This window comes from Sus scrofa, chromosome 4, assembly GCF_054392235.1.
Source record: "Sus scrofa isolate SSC_HxYL_T2T_F1_AM1 chromosome 4, Sscrofa_HxYL_maternal_Yorkshire_Landrace_v2.0, whole genome shotgun sequence".
In the NCBI taxonomy this organism is placed as follows: domain Eukaryota; kingdom Metazoa; phylum Chordata; class Mammalia; order Artiodactyla; family Suidae; genus Sus; species Sus scrofa.
The window spans coordinates 34,756,923-34,774,909 of record NC_139386.1 but is presented as its reverse complement, the minus strand read 5'-3'; the positions used below and the strand labels follow the sequence as shown (position 1 = coordinate 34,774,909).

General features: G+C 37.8%; 1 protein-coding gene across 13 annotated transcripts in view; it reads right to left on the bottom strand.

Moving 5' to 3' along the window:
• Positions 1 to 17,987, bottom strand: part of UBR5 (ubiquitin protein ligase E3 component n-recognin 5) — a 149,805-nt gene that overhangs the window by 35,184 nt on the left and 96,634 nt on the right. For 10 of the 13 annotated variants that reach the window (XR_014843537.1, XM_021089030.2, XM_021089031.2 and 7 more), the window contains 11 exons: positions 17,824 to 17,919; positions 17,338 to 17,461; positions 7,839 to 7,936; positions 6,876 to 7,024; positions 6,297 to 6,388; positions 5,231 to 5,377; positions 5,037 to 5,155; positions 4,827 to 4,953; positions 4,606 to 4,735; positions 2,304 to 2,464; positions 1,946 to 2,185 (listed from right to left, as the gene is read on the bottom strand). Coding sequence is in view for 12 of the 13 variants with exons in the window: in XM_021089030.2 (XP_020944689.1) it covers positions 1,946 to 2,185; positions 2,304 to 2,464; positions 4,606 to 4,735; positions 4,827 to 4,953; positions 5,037 to 5,155; positions 5,231 to 5,377; positions 6,297 to 6,388; positions 6,876 to 7,024; positions 7,839 to 7,936; positions 17,338 to 17,461; positions 17,824 to 17,919 (1,483 nt within the window). In the remaining variant the exon portion in view is untranslated. The remainder of the gene's footprint in view (positions 1 to 1,945; positions 2,186 to 2,303; positions 2,465 to 4,605; positions 4,736 to 4,826; positions 4,954 to 5,036; positions 5,156 to 5,230; positions 5,378 to 6,296; positions 6,389 to 6,875; positions 7,025 to 7,838; positions 7,937 to 17,337; positions 17,462 to 17,823; positions 17,920 to 17,987) is intronic. The other 3 variants (XM_021089038.2, XM_021089039.2, XM_085021957.1) reach the window with 1 other exon arrangement.

Below are 17,987 nucleotides of genomic sequence, written 5' to 3'. Positions count from 1 at the left end.
TCTTCACACAATGATTCAATTTTTCCCCACAAGACTTCCTGGCATAATGAAGCACCAATCCTAAAATCCGGTCTCATAGAAGTTAAAATACTTCTAAGTTTGGGGGACTTCTATTTTCAGCAGTTTGCCAGATTATGCAGAGAAATCCCTCTTGATATGCAACACCTAAAAATACTAAATAAAATATTCAAACAAAAACAAAGCAAAACTATCCTAGTGATAAAGGAAAATAATCATACTGAATAAACTTGAGAACAACAGCGCCCCCATATACACCAGAGGTATCTGCTGATGTCTCTTAGACTAGAGTGTCAAGAAGCCATAGGAGAAAGTTTAGGGTCTGAGCGAAACAGAAGTTACACCATAGAAATCCCCTCTTCTGTCCCCTGTCATATACATAAAGCCAAACATAAATCATGAAACAGTAACATGTCTCAAGAGCCTTACCCATCTATACTAGCCACGGCTAGACGGGGACAGGAAAAAAGTCTCTTCAGAGAACTTCTAATTACAAGCCTACACCCACAGAGTTGAGAGCTGCAATTTGCACTGTGAGGTAGAGCGGGCTTCAGTGCTGGTTAATTCAATGCGTCAACACTGTAACACTATCAGTAAGCACCAGGCAAAATCTCTCTCTTCCCTACCATTAAATATATAGAAACACAGGAAAAAGGAAAATACCCATCTAGAATTTTCTCTAAATATCTCTAAACTCTAATAGCTGTGTGACCCTGAACAAGTTACCTACCTACTCTGAACCTCATTTTTCTCATGTTTAAAGTTAGACTGATAGTGGGTATGTATGAGTTACTGGAAATATTACAATAGGCTTTATATTAGACGTATCTGTGATGCTTAAGAAAGTTCCTAGAATTCATACTAAAATTTCACTAAGTTAGTCTTATATGATATGGTTCTCATTCTCTTATGAAGTGTTTATACCAAATAAAAACAGATTGATTAATTAATTAATTAATAAGGGAAGAAGGAATTCCCATCGTGAAGCAGCAGAAACGAATCCAACTAGGAACCATGAGGATGAAGGTTTGATTCCTGGCCTCACTCAGTGGGTTAAGGATCCAACGTTGCCGTGAGTTGTGGTGTAGGTTGCAGATGTGGCTCAGATCCTGTGTTGCTGTGGCTGTGGTGTAGGCCGGCGGCTGCCTCTCCAGTTCGACCCCTAGCCTGGGAACCTCCATGTGCCCTGGGTGCGGCCCTAAAAAGACCAAAAAAAAAAAAGGAAAAAAAAAAGGGAAGAACGTTTCAAAGAGGTGGAAGGAAGTAACATAAAGAGCAAAGCTACAAACTTTGGAGTTCCCGTCGTGGCGCAGTGGTTAACGAATCTGACTAGGAACCATGAGGTTGCGGGTTCGGTCCCTGCCCTTGCTCAGTGGGTTAACGATCCGGCGTTGCCGTGAGCTGTGGTGTAGGTTGCAGACACGGCTTGGATCCCACGTTGCTGTGGCTCTGGCATAGGCCGGTGGCTACAGCTCCGATTTGACCCCTAGCCTGGGAACCTCCATATGCCGTGAGAGCGGCCCAAAGAAATAGCAAAAAAAGACAAAAAAAGACAAAAAAAAAAAAAAAAGCTACTAATTTCAAGACTTCACACTCGGTAGAGTGTTACACGCCATCTACCATCTAAGATATGGGAAAACCCAACCTGGTCAAGTTTGTACTTTATATTTAATACATTCTTGGAACACTGGTCAAAATACCTCACTGGGAGAAGGAAGGATTGTACTATATTACAATGAATATGCCCACAACTATATGTCTATTACTTTAAATATACAGACACACATAATTTTTCAAGCGCTCTCACATGTTCCAAACGATCATGTATTTACACCACTGGAGTGCTTGTGCAAAAGGTTTTAGTGAGCCAATCATGACAGCTCCATGCAAAGAATTAATCAGAATCTGTTATTTGGTAGAAAGTTACCTGCTAGACTGATCAGATGATGGTCGCGGTGGCAGTGGTTCCACCGAAAATAATTCCTCGCTGCCTTGCATGGCATCTATGCTGGTACTTGCCAGAGTAAAGGGTGCGGTTGGGCGCGCGATCCCCATTCTGACAGGAACAATCAGTGATTCGGCTACATTGCACAATTCTTCTACTGCATAAGGTAGCAGTGCTTGGAATACACGCTTGCATTTTCCAATTGGCTGTGGAATAAAGTTGCTGGAGTAAAAAAGGAAATATGAGAATCTTTTGAAACCTTTCAAATACAGAATTTTATCATTATCACAAAAAATGTGTACAAACTGATATGAAAGCCAAAATCAAAAAAATGCCTTACTTTTTCTTTTTAGATGAAGCCATTTCCACACTGAGAATGACAAAAACTCGTGCAACTGATCGCAAAAACCTCATTGTCACAGCAATAGCTTCTTCTCTACGTCCCGGGGTGTATTTGTTTTGGAGTTCTTTCACTAGTGTTCCTAGTAGAGTATCTAAAAGCTTTAAGAACAGTAACTCTATTAATGTTGAGACAATCCCCAAGATGTTTAGACATTCATAAAGCAAAAAGTTTTAACACTTTTTCAATATTAAAATTTCATAATAAAAATAGCAAAACATTTACAATGTTGGTGATTAATTTATGCCACATGCCACCCTTATGCTTGACCTACACTAGGTCTCAAATGTCTGACTTTTTTTTTTTGGTCTTTTAGGGCCACACCCGCAGCCTATGGAGGTTCTCAGGCTAGGCATCAAATCAGAGCTGTCTGTAGCTGCTGGCCTAACCCACAGCTTGTAGCAACGCTGGATCTTTAACCTACTGAGCGAGGCCAGGGATCGAACCTGCATCCTCATGGTTAATTCAGGTTCATTACTGCTTAGCCATGGGGAACTCCATGACTTCTTATTTTTAGTTTCACCATCCTGTGTATATCGATTAAGAACAATGCTTAATATATCACAAGAGAGGAAGAATATGTCTCTCACTAAAGGGTACTTAACAAAACTGCAAAATAGACTCAAATATTTATATTAATCAATTCATAAGTCCATCCCTCTCACTTAACCATTATTACTACTTTCTAGTCTCATTTCTATGCACGGTCTATATCATAAAAGTTATTAACTGCAGAGAATACTCAATTTCATGAGCTATTCTCCCTGTTGTCTTTTATATGTTACTTAAAATAACCTTTGTTTTTAAATTATTGCATTACACTTCAGTGTTCGGGCTGAAATTTGATTCAATAGTCCTCTATTAATGGATCCATAAAGAATTTATTTTTATTTATTTATTTATTTTGGTCTTCTGTCTTTTTAGGGCCACAGCCACAGCATATGGAGGTTCCCAGGCCAGGGGTAGAATCAGAGCTGTAGCTGCCAGCCTACACCACAGCAATAGCAATGCCAGATCCCAGCTGCATCTGCAACCTACACCACAGCTCACGGCAACGCTGGATCCTTAACCTACTGAGTGGTGCCAGGGATTGAACCCGCATCCTCATGAATACTAGTCTTGGTTTGTTAACCAATCAACCATGAGGGGAACTCTAAGAATTTCAGTTTTTTTACATTATTCAGTGACACAGTATTTTTCTTCCTCATATTGTAAATTACTTATTTATGACAATTTTGAAGGGCAATGATAGTTTTATGGCTCTTGACATTGCTAAGTTGTTTTCCAAAAGAGTAGTATCAAATGCATGCCACCTCATCAATGTCCAGGTGTGCCTGGCCATAACCTCTTCAACACTGTGTTTTATGTTTTATACTCTTTTCTAATTTCACAGTGAAAAATGATATTTAAAAAAATTTTTTCACTAAGTTACTATTAATTTTGAATAGTGCTTCTTCTGTTTGGGTTTTTTTTTTTTTTTTTTTTTTTTTTTTTGGTCTTTTTGCCATTTCTTGAGCCACTCCTACGGCATATGGCATTTCCCAGGCTAGGGGTCTAATCCAAGCTGTAGCCACCAGCCTACGCCAGAGCCCCAGTAACATGGGATCCGAGCTGCGTCTTCGACTCACACCACAGCTCACAGCAACACCAGATCATTAACCCACTGAGCAAGGCTAGGGACTGAACCCACAACCTCCTGGTTCCTAATCGGATTTGTTAATCACTGAGCCACGACAGGAACTCTGCTTCTTATATTTTTATACTATTATATTTTTACTACACCCTCGGATTTTTATATAGAATGAAAGGAGCTATCACTGATTAATCTAAAATGAGAAACATAGGGAGTTCCAGCTGTGGCTCAGTGGTAATGAACCCAACTAGTATCCATGAGGACTTGGGTTTGATCTCTGGTCTCACTCAGCAGCTTAAGGATCCAGTGTCGCCATAGCTGTGGTGTAGACTGCAGATGTGGCTTGGATCCTGCACTGCTGTGGCTGTGGCGTACAACTCTGATTTGGCCCCCAGCCTGGGAACTTCTATATGCCATGGATGTGGCCCTAAAAAGAGAAAAAAAAAGAAAGAGAAATATAAATCGCCACCTCCCCAAGTCCATTCCCCTTAATGCACCCTTCAATTAGAGCTTACCAGTACTTGGAAGCTTGGATTAGTAAAATTACAGGAAGCTATGTAAAAAAAAATCCCCCTCAAGTGCTTGTAAGTAACCATTCGAAGGACTTACCAAAATATCTGCTGTACATTTGACTATAAGGCAATGAGTGAAACAGTCCAACCGAATGGTGCCACTTTGCTGATTGAGGTATACTTGCTCTTCTGGTAAAAGATGGCCTATCCTGCTGCTGGCACTGAGTCTTGAGAGGGAAAGAAAGACAGAATGCACTGTAATTGCCTACACTAACATGGGAAATAAATAAATCTAAAAAAATTATAATGAATACATACGGGTCTTTATTCTCCTGTGACCCAAACATAATCATAGATTTCAAAGCATTCCAGTCCTGGAGAACACGCTCCAAGGCAAGCTGGGCAAATCTTGGGGGCTCTAAGTCATGATCAGGCATATCTGAATCTGAAAACAAAAAGAAACAGCGTGTAAAAACAGAAAGTAGCACACCGCTTTTCCTAGGTGCCAAAACTGTCAAATCAACTCACCTTCAGGATTGGCTGTCTTTCGGTTACGATCCTCCCGGATCCGAGGAGGTCTGTACTGGCAATGCTCGACGGTCTGCCTCGCAACCGTCTGCACTAAAAAGAGTAAGAGGTGCTCCCCCCTGCAAAGGACAGCACTGTTAGGAGAAGAGGGAAGGTGCTTTTGCAATTTATATCCTCAAAGTCCCACAACTTGCCTGCTGTTTGGCAGCGTGACCAAATTAGTAGCGGTAAGCAGGCGATAAAGTAGATCAAGACGAGCAGATTTCTGTCCAGCAATTAGAGTTTTACATTTACATTTCTCCCAACAATCACAATAGGCTGTTGGTGATGTCCGTTTGAGTCTAAAAAGAATACAAGTACAAAAACTGAATTAAAAAAAAAAATGCAAAGGTCTATATTGAAATCACAGAGGCATAACTCATTGGAACTCAACAGGAACGTTAACTATAACAAGAAGGATAACGTTAGCGGTAGGAAGTCATTCTAAAGCAACACAGAGAAGCAGCATCACCACCCTAGCATCTAGCACAGTGAAGGTACTTAGTAAGCAATCAATCAATAAGTAGATCATCATTTTTAGATGTTTAAAGATAGACATATTAGCCAAAGTTGTTTTAATAAAAATTATGAGCACAGTATCTATAAAAATGTTCCACTTGTCCTACAAATAATTTATTTTAAAGTACAATAGACAACATCTACACATCTGCAGCACAGCTACGGCTATCGTCCCTACTGACACTCTAAGGCACTGCAAATGTTAGTGCTGGGGTACTTTACTGCTTCCTACGGCTGTGCAAACTAACAAACTAGCCATAGCAACTCTTGTCTGACCAAAGTTATTACATTTAGCTTAAGTAAACAAGAAGCCAATGCCTCTTAATGCCTTCATCAATTTCCTGCTAATGGACCCTATTACAGGGGACCTGAGAATATGGCTGAAGAATACAGACAAAAACATTCTGCAGACATGTTTCTTAAAAGACTAGTCTGATCCTGGTCACAATATATGATAACATATTTCTTGCATTATTAGGCTACTTTCATTCAAAGAGCACTACTCAGGACTGGCAAATATTTCAAAGTACACTTTCAAGCAAGAACCACATTTTAATACATAAATTGCCTTAAAGTAAAACTTGAGAAAAGCTTATGCTTTCTGAGTTACGAAACAAAGCCCGACTTGGTACAGGCTATTTTAACATGAGAATCTGACTCTAAATAGTTTACAATATTAAAGAAAAGGAGAATGGCACTTACTTGCAATCATGACCTTTATGACAAACCCTGGCACATTCTGTACAACAACAGAGCGACTCCAGCAAGCCACAAGTTCGACACTCAAAAATATCCTGAAATTTAGAAGAATGATATGTATTATCTCACCAAAATAATTATTTCTGGTATTTTCTAAAACAATTTAATCACAACGACAGCAGAGAAAAATTAATGTCCTCTGGAAATAGTCACAGATGGGTACACAAATGGGAATCAAATACTACCGGAAAGGCAAAAATAATTTATTATCATCTCCAAAAAGGTGTTACAGTTATAAAATCTACATCAAGAGCTGTGAATCACATTATACTACTGAGTGAAGATTTCTAATTTTTATGATGGACCATAACTAATTTAACAATCAACTCCTCTGCCTCATTTATTTAGGGATTAAATACAAATTAATTTTCTTTGGGTAATTTAACCCAAAGGAACACAGAATAAAAGGAAAACATCCGACTTGCAATTTCAAAGCTAGAACTATATAACTCTAGTGATAGTCAAAGGCGGGGAAAAACCCCTGAAGACAGCAAAACTATAGGGAAATATAAAATAACTGACCTGGTTAATGTGCTCTGCTCCAGTCCAAGTAAAACTGCAGGTATCATTACAACATAAGACATACAAAGGAGAGTCATCAGGGTTGGTACCTGATGGGCAAACCATTCCCATAAATACATCTTCCTCTTTTTCACTTGAGGATACTTCAGCTAAAAAGATTAAAAGCATAGAGGTTCACATATCAAGAAAGGACTTAATCACAGCCATCTGCTACTACTTTCCTCAAATGGAAAACCTCTACCATTTACACAGAATAAATCAGAAATTATTATATATTAATAAAACAAACTGATAGAAAAAGTGACCACGGCAAGGACATCCAGTCAATTCTGGTACAAAATAAAGCAAAGTGTAATTACATCACAGCCACATATGAGAACAATGCAAATACACCACATATCAGCCACCTAGGTCCTTAGCTCTACGTTACGCAGTTAAGATTCAAGTTCCAGCTCTATTTAACAAATTATAGATAATCACATAAATTATTCATAGCCAGTACTTTTTAAAAGATAACTACTACATCTTTTAAAGGCTGGATGGCGGAAACTGATACGCCTTAATGCTTTCTGTTAAGCAGTAAATCCAAGTCAGAAAAAAACAGTAAGACACCTAGCCCAGTCTGTTCATAAAATTTTATCACTAACACCAATTAACCACGGACACGTTCTTTCAGTAATCTATCTTTACTTTCAAAAGATTAATCATTAAACAATCCACTACAGAATTTTTTCTTTTAATTTAAGGAAATTCATAGCAGCTGCTTTTTGATGGTAGATGCTTTTTTCAGTGTACTTGAAAAAAGGCATGAACATATGAATTTTATACACATGAACAAAAGAATTATCTTGATAGTGCCTAATCAACTATATACTCTCTATATATAGAAATTCAATTTGAATAATTACAGAAGAGAATCTATTCAAATTAAAAAATAAGCAACTCATTTAGGACTTAAATTACCTTTTGCAATTTTCTGGGCTGTTTCTAAGATGGTAATTGCAGCAGGATAAGCTCGGCCACTTACAGCTGACATAAATGGAGTCATACCTCTTGCATCCCTAAAATGAGAAAAATTGTACATAAAAAAATCTGATCAATTATTTTCCCTCCTGATTATTAAAGAAATATACATATACTCATGGTGAAACGAAAAATAGTTCCATTAAATACTGTCTTGCCATTCAAATAAGATCACTGGTGGTATTTTCTGGTCTCTTATCTCATTTAAGAAAGCCACTTTTGTGGAATCTCTGTCTCTCTACACCATGCTCTCCTTTCTTGGCTTTAGGGACACTAAAGAACAGACCAGCAAGGGTACTGAAGTAAACTAATACTTTCTAAATGTGGGCACAGTAACAGGCCCTATCTCATAAAAGTGTGAGGAAGATTAAATCAATTATGACTTACAAAGCTGTCAGTACAATGTCTAGCAAAAAAAACATGTATTTAGTAAATGTTAGCTCTTATTATTATGAAGAATTTCCTTTTTAAAATGTGCCTTAAATAGTCTTCACGGAATTTCTATTCCCTCCTCGATCCCCTGCATTTCCCAAAATATTTGTGACTCCTTTTTTTTTTTTTTGTCTTTTTGCCTTTTCTTGGGCCACTCCCACGGCATATGGAGGTTGCCAGGCTAGGGGTTCAATCGGAGCTATAGCCACCGGCCCACACCAGAGCCACAGCAACATGGGATCCGAGCTGACTCTGCGACCTACACCACAGCTCATGGCAACGTGGGATCCTTAGCCCACTGAGCAAGGCCAGGGATCGAACCCACAACCTCATGGTTCCTAGCCAGATTCGTTAACCACTGCACCACAACGGCAACTCCCTTGTGACTCCCTTTCTCTTCCATCACAGCAACTACGGCTTCTCTAACAATAACACAGTTCCAACATTTACACCTGTTTACTAGGTAAGTCTACTTGGGATTTCCAAGTGATACCTTACATTCAGCATGTCTAAAACTCAAATCATCTTTCTGCGCAAACCCACCCTCTACCTGACTTCTCTATGTTACCCAACTGTATCACTGTCCCAGTTAACTTAAGACAAAAAAATATGGATTCTTCATGAAGTCTTTCTTCTAAACTAACTTTTGTACTTTTGCATCTAAACTTTCTTTTCCATTTAACAACTCATTCAGTTTATAACAACACGCATAGTAAAGGCTAGCAGAGACATATAAAGCATACTCTCATCTCTACTCTTGCCCATTGTAATCCCTTTCTATACCACCATCTCATTACTATTCCTATAATCCCACTTTGATACTACTGCAATCTAACAAAGCCAGATGATTCAAGCCCAAAGAATAGAGACCAAAGTGGTGGTTCTAACCTATTTTTTTCAGACCCACTGTTGTTCTCTTCTAATCCTCCACTTTGAATAAGAAGAGTTACTCTTTCTTAAAATATTCATACTTCTCCATTTCTAGTTACTGTTCCCTCTTCTCCCTACTTCTCATGGTTATATTCAAATTTCACCTTCATGAAGCTGCCTACGTAGAATAATCACATTTCTCCCTTCTGTTTATTCCAAAATATACTTATGTGTCCTTCCTATCCCAAACTAACATACATGTTACAAATGTCTAATATCTCAATTTGATTATGGGCTACTAGATGCAGAGGTAAAGATTATTCTACAATGCAATGTTTGTCAATTAAAAAAAAAAACCAAAAAAAGCAACATCTAGAAGAGTTCAGCACCTCAGTTGCCTTTACAAGAAATACTAAAGGAATTTCTCTAAGAGGAAAAGAAAAGACCACTAAAAACATAAAAATTACAGGGAAAAAAATCCCTCAAAACTCATTAGTAAAGTCAAAGACACTGTAAAGGTATTAAGTCAACCACTTATAAAGCAAGAAGGAAAGCTAAAATACCCAAGCTGTTAATCACCTATATCCAAAATAAGCAGTTTAGGGACACACACACACACAGAGATATATCATGTCAAACACATTAATATGTGTTGGGGGGATTTAAAAATGTAGAGTGTGCTCTAACTTAAGAGATCAGCAACTTGAAATAAGCACACATATACAGATTGTTATATATGAACTTAAAGGTAACCACAAACCAAAAACCTACAATAGATATGAACATAAAAAAAAAAGAGAGACCAATTCCAAACATAATACTAAAAACAACAATTAAATCACAAAAGAGCAAAAAAAAAAAGGAAAGAAAAAACAGTCTAAAGTACAACTAGAAACAATTAACAAAATGTCAATGAGTACAACATATCTATCAATAATCACTTTAAATGTAAATGGACTAAATGGACCAACCAAAAGACACAGAGGTTGGGGAGTTCCCATCATGGTGCAGCAGAAATGAATCTGACTACTGGTTAAATCCCCGGCCTCACTCAGTGGGTTAAGGATCTGGCGTTGCTGTGAGCTGTGGTGTAGCTCACAAATGCAGCTCAGCTCTGGCGTTGCTGTGACTATGGTGTAGGCCAGTGGCTATAGCTCCAATCTGACTCCCAGCCTGGGAACCTCCATATGCTGCAATTACAGCGCCCCCCTCCCGCGACCCCCGCAAAAAGAGTGGTTGAACAAATTAAAAAAATAAGACTCACATAATATGCTGCCTACAAGAGACTCACTTCAGATCTAAAGATACTCACATAGACTAAAAAAGTATGAGAGGATGGGAATAGGTATTCCCTGCACACAGAAATAAAAAGGGTTAGGGTAGCAATTCTTCTATCAGACAAAATAGACTTAAAAAAAAAAGACTAAAAAAAAAAAAGAACAACACATACTGATAAACAAATTGATTCTAAAGGAAGATATAACAATTGTAAATATTTCTGCACGCAACATAGGATCACCTAAATATATAAAACAAATATTAACAAACATAAAGAGAGAAAATGACAGTAGCACAATAGTAGTGGGGGACATTAACACCCACATTCATCAGTAGACAGATCACCCAGACAGAAAATCAATAAGGAAACACTGGCCTTAAAAAATACATTAATAGATATGTGGAGAACATTCTATCCAAAAGCAGCAGAATACACATTCCTTTCAAGTGCACGTAAAACATTCCCCAGAATTCCATTCTAGGCCTCAATAAATTTAAGAAGATTGAAAACATATTAATTGTCTTTTCTAACCGTAGCAGTATGAGAAGCAGAAATCAACTATAAGGAAAAAACTACCAAAACCACAAACACATGAAGGCTACTAAACAATGAATGGGTCACTGAAGAAATCAAAGAGGAAATTAAAAAATATCGGAGACAGGAGTTCCCATCGTGGTGCAGCAGAAAGGAATCCAACTGGGAACCATGAGGATGCAGGTTTAATCCCTGGCCTTGCTCAGTGGGTCAAGGATCAGTAATTGCCATGAGCTGTGGTGTAGGTTGAAGACAAGGCCCAGATCTGGTGTAGGCCGGCAGCTACAGCTCCGACTGAATCCCTAGCCTGGGAACCTCCATATGCTGCAGGTGCGGCCCTAAAAAGACCAAAAAAAAAAAAAAATCTGGAGACAGATGAAAACAGAAACACAACAATCCCAAATCTATGAGACGAAGCAAAAGCACTTCTTTTTTTCCTTTTGTTGGGAACCCTGCAGAATGTGGAATTCCCAGACAAGGGGTCAGATCCAAGCCACAGTTGGAAACTATGCCACAGCTGCAGCAACACCGGATCTTTAACCTACTGTGCCAGGCCAGGGATCAAACCTGCATCACAGTGCTCCAGAGTCACTGCCAATCCCATTACACCACAGCAGAAACTCCAGCAAAAGTATTTCTAAGAGGAAAGTTCATAGTAATATAAGTCTCCTCAAAAAAACAAGAAAAAAACCTCAAATAATCTAATCTTACATTTAAAGAAACTAGAAGACAAAGAATTAAAACCCAAAGTTAGTAAAGGAAAGAAATATAGATCAGAGCAGATACAGATAAATAATTACAGAGACTTTTAAAAACAACAGGAGTTCCTGTCGTGGCTTAGCAGTAACAAATCCAAATAGTATCCAAGAGGATGTAGGTTTGATCCCTGGCCTTGCACAGTAAGTTAAGGATCTGGCGTTGCCATGAACTGTGGGGTAGGTCGCAGACATAGCTCAGATCCAGCATTGCTCTGGTCCAGGAAGGCTGGGAATGTCCATATGACACAGGTGCAGCCCTAAAAAGCAAAAGAAAAAAGAAAGAAAGAAAGAAACAAAGAGCTGGTTCTCAGAAAAGACAAACAAAATTGATAAACCATTAGCCAGACTCATCCAAGAAAAAACAACTCAAAACCAGAAGTGAAAGAGAAGATACAGCTAACACCAAATACAAAGGATCATTAGAGGTTTCTACAAACAATTATATACTAAGAAAAAAGACAACTTATAAGGAACAGATAAACTCCTAGAGATGTACACTCTCCCAAGACTGAATCAGAAAGAAATAGAAAAAATGAATAGACCAATGACTAGTAATGACATTAAATCAGTAATTTTAAAACTCCCAACAAAGACTCAGGACCAGATGGCCTCATGGAGAAATTCTAGCAAACATTTAAGAGTTACACCTAACCTTCTCAAGCTATTCCATAAAGGAAGAAGAAATGCTTCCAAAATCATTCTACAGCACCACCTTAATAAAAAAAAACCAAAGATGGAGTTCCTGTCGTGGCTCAGTGGTTAACGAATCCAACTAGGGTTTAATCCCTGGCCTTGCTCAGTGGGTTAAGGATCCGGCGTTGCTGTGAGCTGTGGTGTAGGTCGCAGATGTGGCTTGGATCCCCCATTGCTGTGGCTGTGGTGGCTACAGCTCTGATTAGACCCCTACGCTAGGAACCTCCATATGCCACGGGTGTAGCCCTAGAAAAGGTAAAAAGACAAAAAAAAAAAAAAAAAAAAAAAAAAAACCCAAAAGATATTACAAAAAATTTAACTAATTAATTGATTAATTACAGGCCAATATCACTGATGAACATAAATGCAAAAATCCTAAACAAAATATCAGCAAACCAAACTCTGCAATACATTAAAAGGATCATATACCAAAATCAAGTGGGGGATTTATTCCAGGATGCAAGTATAGTTCAATATTCACAAATCAATCAACATGACATACCACATTAACAAACTGAAAACTAAAATCATATGAGCATCTCAGTATAAGCAGAGAAGGAGTCTGACAAAACTCAACATCCATTTATGATTAAAAAAAAAACACCCAAAATAAACAAAAAAAAACCTCTCCAGAAAGTGGGTATAGAGGGAACATACCTCGACACAATAAAGACCATTTATGACAGGCTCACAGCTAACATCAAAATAAATAAAAGGTGAAAAATGAAAGCATTTCCTCTAAAATCAAGAACAAGACAAAGATGCCCACTCTCACCACTTTTATTCAGTAAAGTATTAAGTCCTAACCATAGTAATTAGACAGAAAAAAAAAAAATTGGAAATAAAATTATCACTGTTTGTAGATGACATGATACCATATATAAAAAACTTTAAAGGGAGTTCTCACTGTGGCTCAGTGGTAAGGAACCCTACTAGTATCGATAAGGTTGTGGGTTTGATTCCTGGTCTCACTCAGTGGATTAAGGACCCAGCATTGCCTTGAACTTTGGTGTAGGTCGCAGATACAGCTCAGATCTGGCATTGCTGTGGCTACGATGCAAGCTGGCAGCTGCAGCTCTGATTCAACCCCTAGCCTGAGAACTTCAACATGCCACAAGTGCGGCCCTAAAAAGACAAAAAATAATAATAATAATAATAATAAAAAGGAATCCTAAAGATGCCACCAAAAAGCTTTTAGAACTAATAAATGAATTAAGTAAAATTGCAGGAAACAAAATTAACATACAGAAATCTGTTGCATTTGTTTACACTGACAACAAACTAACACAAAGAGAAAGTAGGAAAATAATTCCATTTACAACTGCATCAAAACTAATAAACTGGAGTTCCTGTTGTGGTGCAGTGGTTAACGAATCCGACTAGGAACCATGAGGTTGTGGGTTCGATCCCTGCCCTTGCTCAGTGGGTTAAAGATCCAGCGTTGCCATGAGCTGTGGTGTAGGTCGCAGAAGTGGCTCGGATCCTGTGTTGCTGTGGCTCTGGCGTAGACCCCTAGCCTGGGAACCTCCATATGCCGCAGAAGCGGCCCAAAGAAATAGCAAAAAGACAAAAAAAAATAAATTAATTAATTAAAAAAAAAAAGGCAAAAAGACAAAATAATAAAAACAATAATAATAAACTACCTAGGAATATATCTAATCAAGGAGGTAAAAGACCTATAATCAGAATACTTTAATACACTGATGAAAGAAATTGAAGACAACACAAATGGAAAAATATCCCTTACTCATGAACTAGCAGAATTACTACTACTAAAATGACCTTACCACCCAAAGCAATCTACAAATTTAATGCAATCCCTATTAAAATACATGACATTCATTTTTCACAGTATTAGAATAATCCTAAAATTTACATGAAACCACAAAAGACCCCAAACAGCCAAGCGTAATCTTGGGGGGGGGGGGGAAGCAAAGCTGGAGGCATCCTGTTCCCTGATTTCAAACTGCTCTACAAAGCTACAGTAATCAAATGGTATGATAATGGTTCAGAAACAGATATATCAATCAATGGAACAAAAGAGAGAGCCCAGAAGGGAACCCACACTTACATGGTCAGTTAATCCACGGCAAAAGAGGCAAGAATGTACAATGGGGAAAAGGATAAATAGTGTCGGAAAAACTGGATAGTTATATGCCAAAGAATCAAACTGGACTGCTTTCTCACACCATATAAAAAACTCAAAATGGATTAATAAAGATTTAAATTATGACCCGAAACCATAAAACTCTTAAAAGCAAACAAAGGCAGTATGTTCTCTGAAAATGCTCTTAGTTTTGCTGTTTTGGATCTTCAGGCAAGGGAAACAAAAGCAAAAATCAAAAAAATGGGCCTACAGCACCCTTGTGAATACTGAAGGAAACCATCAACAAAATGAAAGGGCGGCCAACCAAAGGGAGAAGATATCTGATATATCTGACATGATGCATCTGACAAGGGGTTAATACCTAAAAATACACAAAGAACTCATGCAACTCAACATGGAAAAACCCCAATCTGATTAAAATTGGGCAAGAGACCTGAATAGACATTTTTCTAAAGAAGACATACAGATGGTCAACAGATGCAGGAAAAGATGTTCAACATTACTAGTCATCAGGGAAATGCAAATCAAAACCATAATAAGATACCACCTGACTCCCCTCAGAATGGCTATCACCAAAAAGATAACAAATAACAAAGCTGCTGAGGATGTGCAGAAAAGAGAAGTCTCATACAGAGACAGAATCAGAGATGCAGAGAACAAACTGGAGGCTGCCAGAGGGGAGAGGGCTCGGGGAATGAGTGAAATAGGTGAGGGAGATGAAGAGGTATAAACTTCCAGCTAGAAAAAAAAAAAAAAAAAAAAAAAAAAAATTAGTCATGGGGATGTAATATACAACGAAGGGAACATAATCGACAATACTGTAACAACTTGGTATGGTGACGGACGGTAACTACACTTATCGTGATGATCTTTCTGTAATGTAAAAAATAAATAAATAAAACCAGTATGTTGTACACCTGAAACTAGTATATAATACTGCAAGTTGATTTTACTTCAATTTAAAAAGAAAAGACACTTTTCTAACTAAGTCATTCTCCATGGTAAATAATTTCCAGATACACCACTTAGGAAATTTTATTAGCAACTCTAGGAAATTCTCCTATATTCTAACATAAAAAAGGAAAAACGGCCAGTTTGGTAATTCCTACGTTTATCACCTAAAGTCAGGCAAAGGGACTATCTCTCCTGATAACACCAGCTTATTAATACTGTGGCATATTGAGTATTTTCCAGGTATTTAATATATTTCCCTAGATGAAGACAAAAGTCAATCATTGTGAGGATACTAAAATAAAGTACTAGTGAAAAAGACATTAACTGTAGAAATACAGAGTGGACTAACAACAAAGAGAAAGCAAACTAAGAACATAAAATAACTTTTCAGACAATACCACATGATTTTGAGGAAATCATACAAAGATAAATGTTTTAAAGTACCACAAATACAAAAAAGGGACAACTGAGAAAACAAAAAGATATACTGTATCTATCTGTATATACACCTTTTTACCTATGCCTCAAACCACTAATAAATTAGTAAGATGCTTCTATAGTAATAACTCTATTTACAATCCAATGACTTATTTTACTATTGGAGCAGCCTTCATTATAGTAATCATAATTTCATAAATTTGGTCATTTTCATTCAAAGGGCAGTTAAGGCTTAAACATGAAACTGCCTTGCTTTCAAAAATTAAAAACTCAAACCACCTTCTTATACTTAAATATGGGAAGATGACATAAGGGTCATGCCTGGAAGTTACAGTTCTGTAATCAAGAGACAGATCAGGGCTGAAATTCCAGCTCTATCACTCACTAGTGTTGTGATCCTGGGCAAATTAATTAACCTCTAAGCCCAGTGGGGATAATATCACTTAATTCAGACAGTTATATCTAAATAAGAGTGTTTAATACAAGTATAGTTTGGCACAGATTAATAACTATGATAAAAATGCTCATGATTGAGAGTTTGTAAAGGAAGATAGACAATCATGCTGAAAGTCGAGATGTAATCGATTAATGGTTAACGAGCATTTACAACAGAATTCTTATGAAAATCTGTAGGATTGCATGATGGCTCTGCAAGGTAAGATTTCCAAAGAATCCCTCAGAATCATCCTTGGGGTTTCAAAATACAGCTTCCAGGCCCCATTCCAGACCTGATGAGTCATACGTCTAGTGTAGAACTTGGATAAGAATCTGTCTGTGTAATTTTTAAAGTTCTCCAAGTGACAGTGATACAACTAATTCATGCCTTCAACATTTGAGAATAGCTATATGTGATCTTTTTAACATACCTACTCTGATCAAGCTAACATAAAATCAGACTGCATTTATTTAGTGTACATTGTATTACATTAAGAAGGGCTCTTTTGGAGTTCCCATCATGACTCGGCGGAAACAAATCTGACTAGTATCCATGAGGACGCAGGTTTGATCCCTGGCCTTGCTCAGTGGGTTGAGGATCCAGCGTTGCCATGAGCTGTGGTGTAGGTGGCAGATGTGGCTTAGATCCCTCGCTGTTGTGGCTCTGGAGTAGGCTGGCAGCTGTAGCTTTGATTCCACCCTTAGCCTGGGAACTTTCGTATGCTGTGGGTGTGGCCCTAAAAAGCCAAAAAAAAAAAAAAAAAAAAAAAGGAGGGCTCTTTCACTAAAGAGAACTCATGGACACAGAAAATACAATGCTAGACTCTGATAAATTATTTTAAATTTAATTAAGGTAACTGTTGTTCATACATTGCAAGATCAACTTAGTACAAGGAGCTAAGCTAAACCTTCATATCAAAAGTATATAAAATTTCTTACTTGGCAGAGAGGAGTTCTCGTAGATAGGGCTGCAGAACAACACTGTCACATAGCAATTTTAATATAAAATGAGCGTTAGCCTTTCGATCCTTAGATTCTACTACAGATGGCTCTGTGGAAGGACCTGTAATTTAAGCGGATCCATTTGGTAACAAAACAAGAGTATACAAAACAGAGTGAAAGACTAATCTGAACTATTATACCAATCATCTATCAGACAGACCACCAGAAAAATATTCTAGTATTAGCAACACATTAGTAACTTAATTACAGAGACTTTAAAGAGTAACCCATTTTACAAATCTCAACTGATTAAATGTATGTACAGACCACAACCTCACTGGTATAAAGACGAGAATTCAACAGATGTTTCTAAGCCAAGAAAAGTCTCCTTGAGACAAACTGCAGATCTGTACAAAACTATATGCAAAGTGTACACGTCTATCTTCCAAAAGCCTAGCAGAATAAAACAGGAGAGATTCTCACCTGGAATGGTGGAGGTGCTTGGTCCTTGACCGGTGCCAGTCGCTGCTGTGGTAAGAGATCCCACAGCAGGGGCCAGGATAAAATCAATGTCACCATCTTTCAGTAAACAGAACAGCAGGATGTACATCATTATAGGCAACATACCCCTAACATGTGCTTTTAAC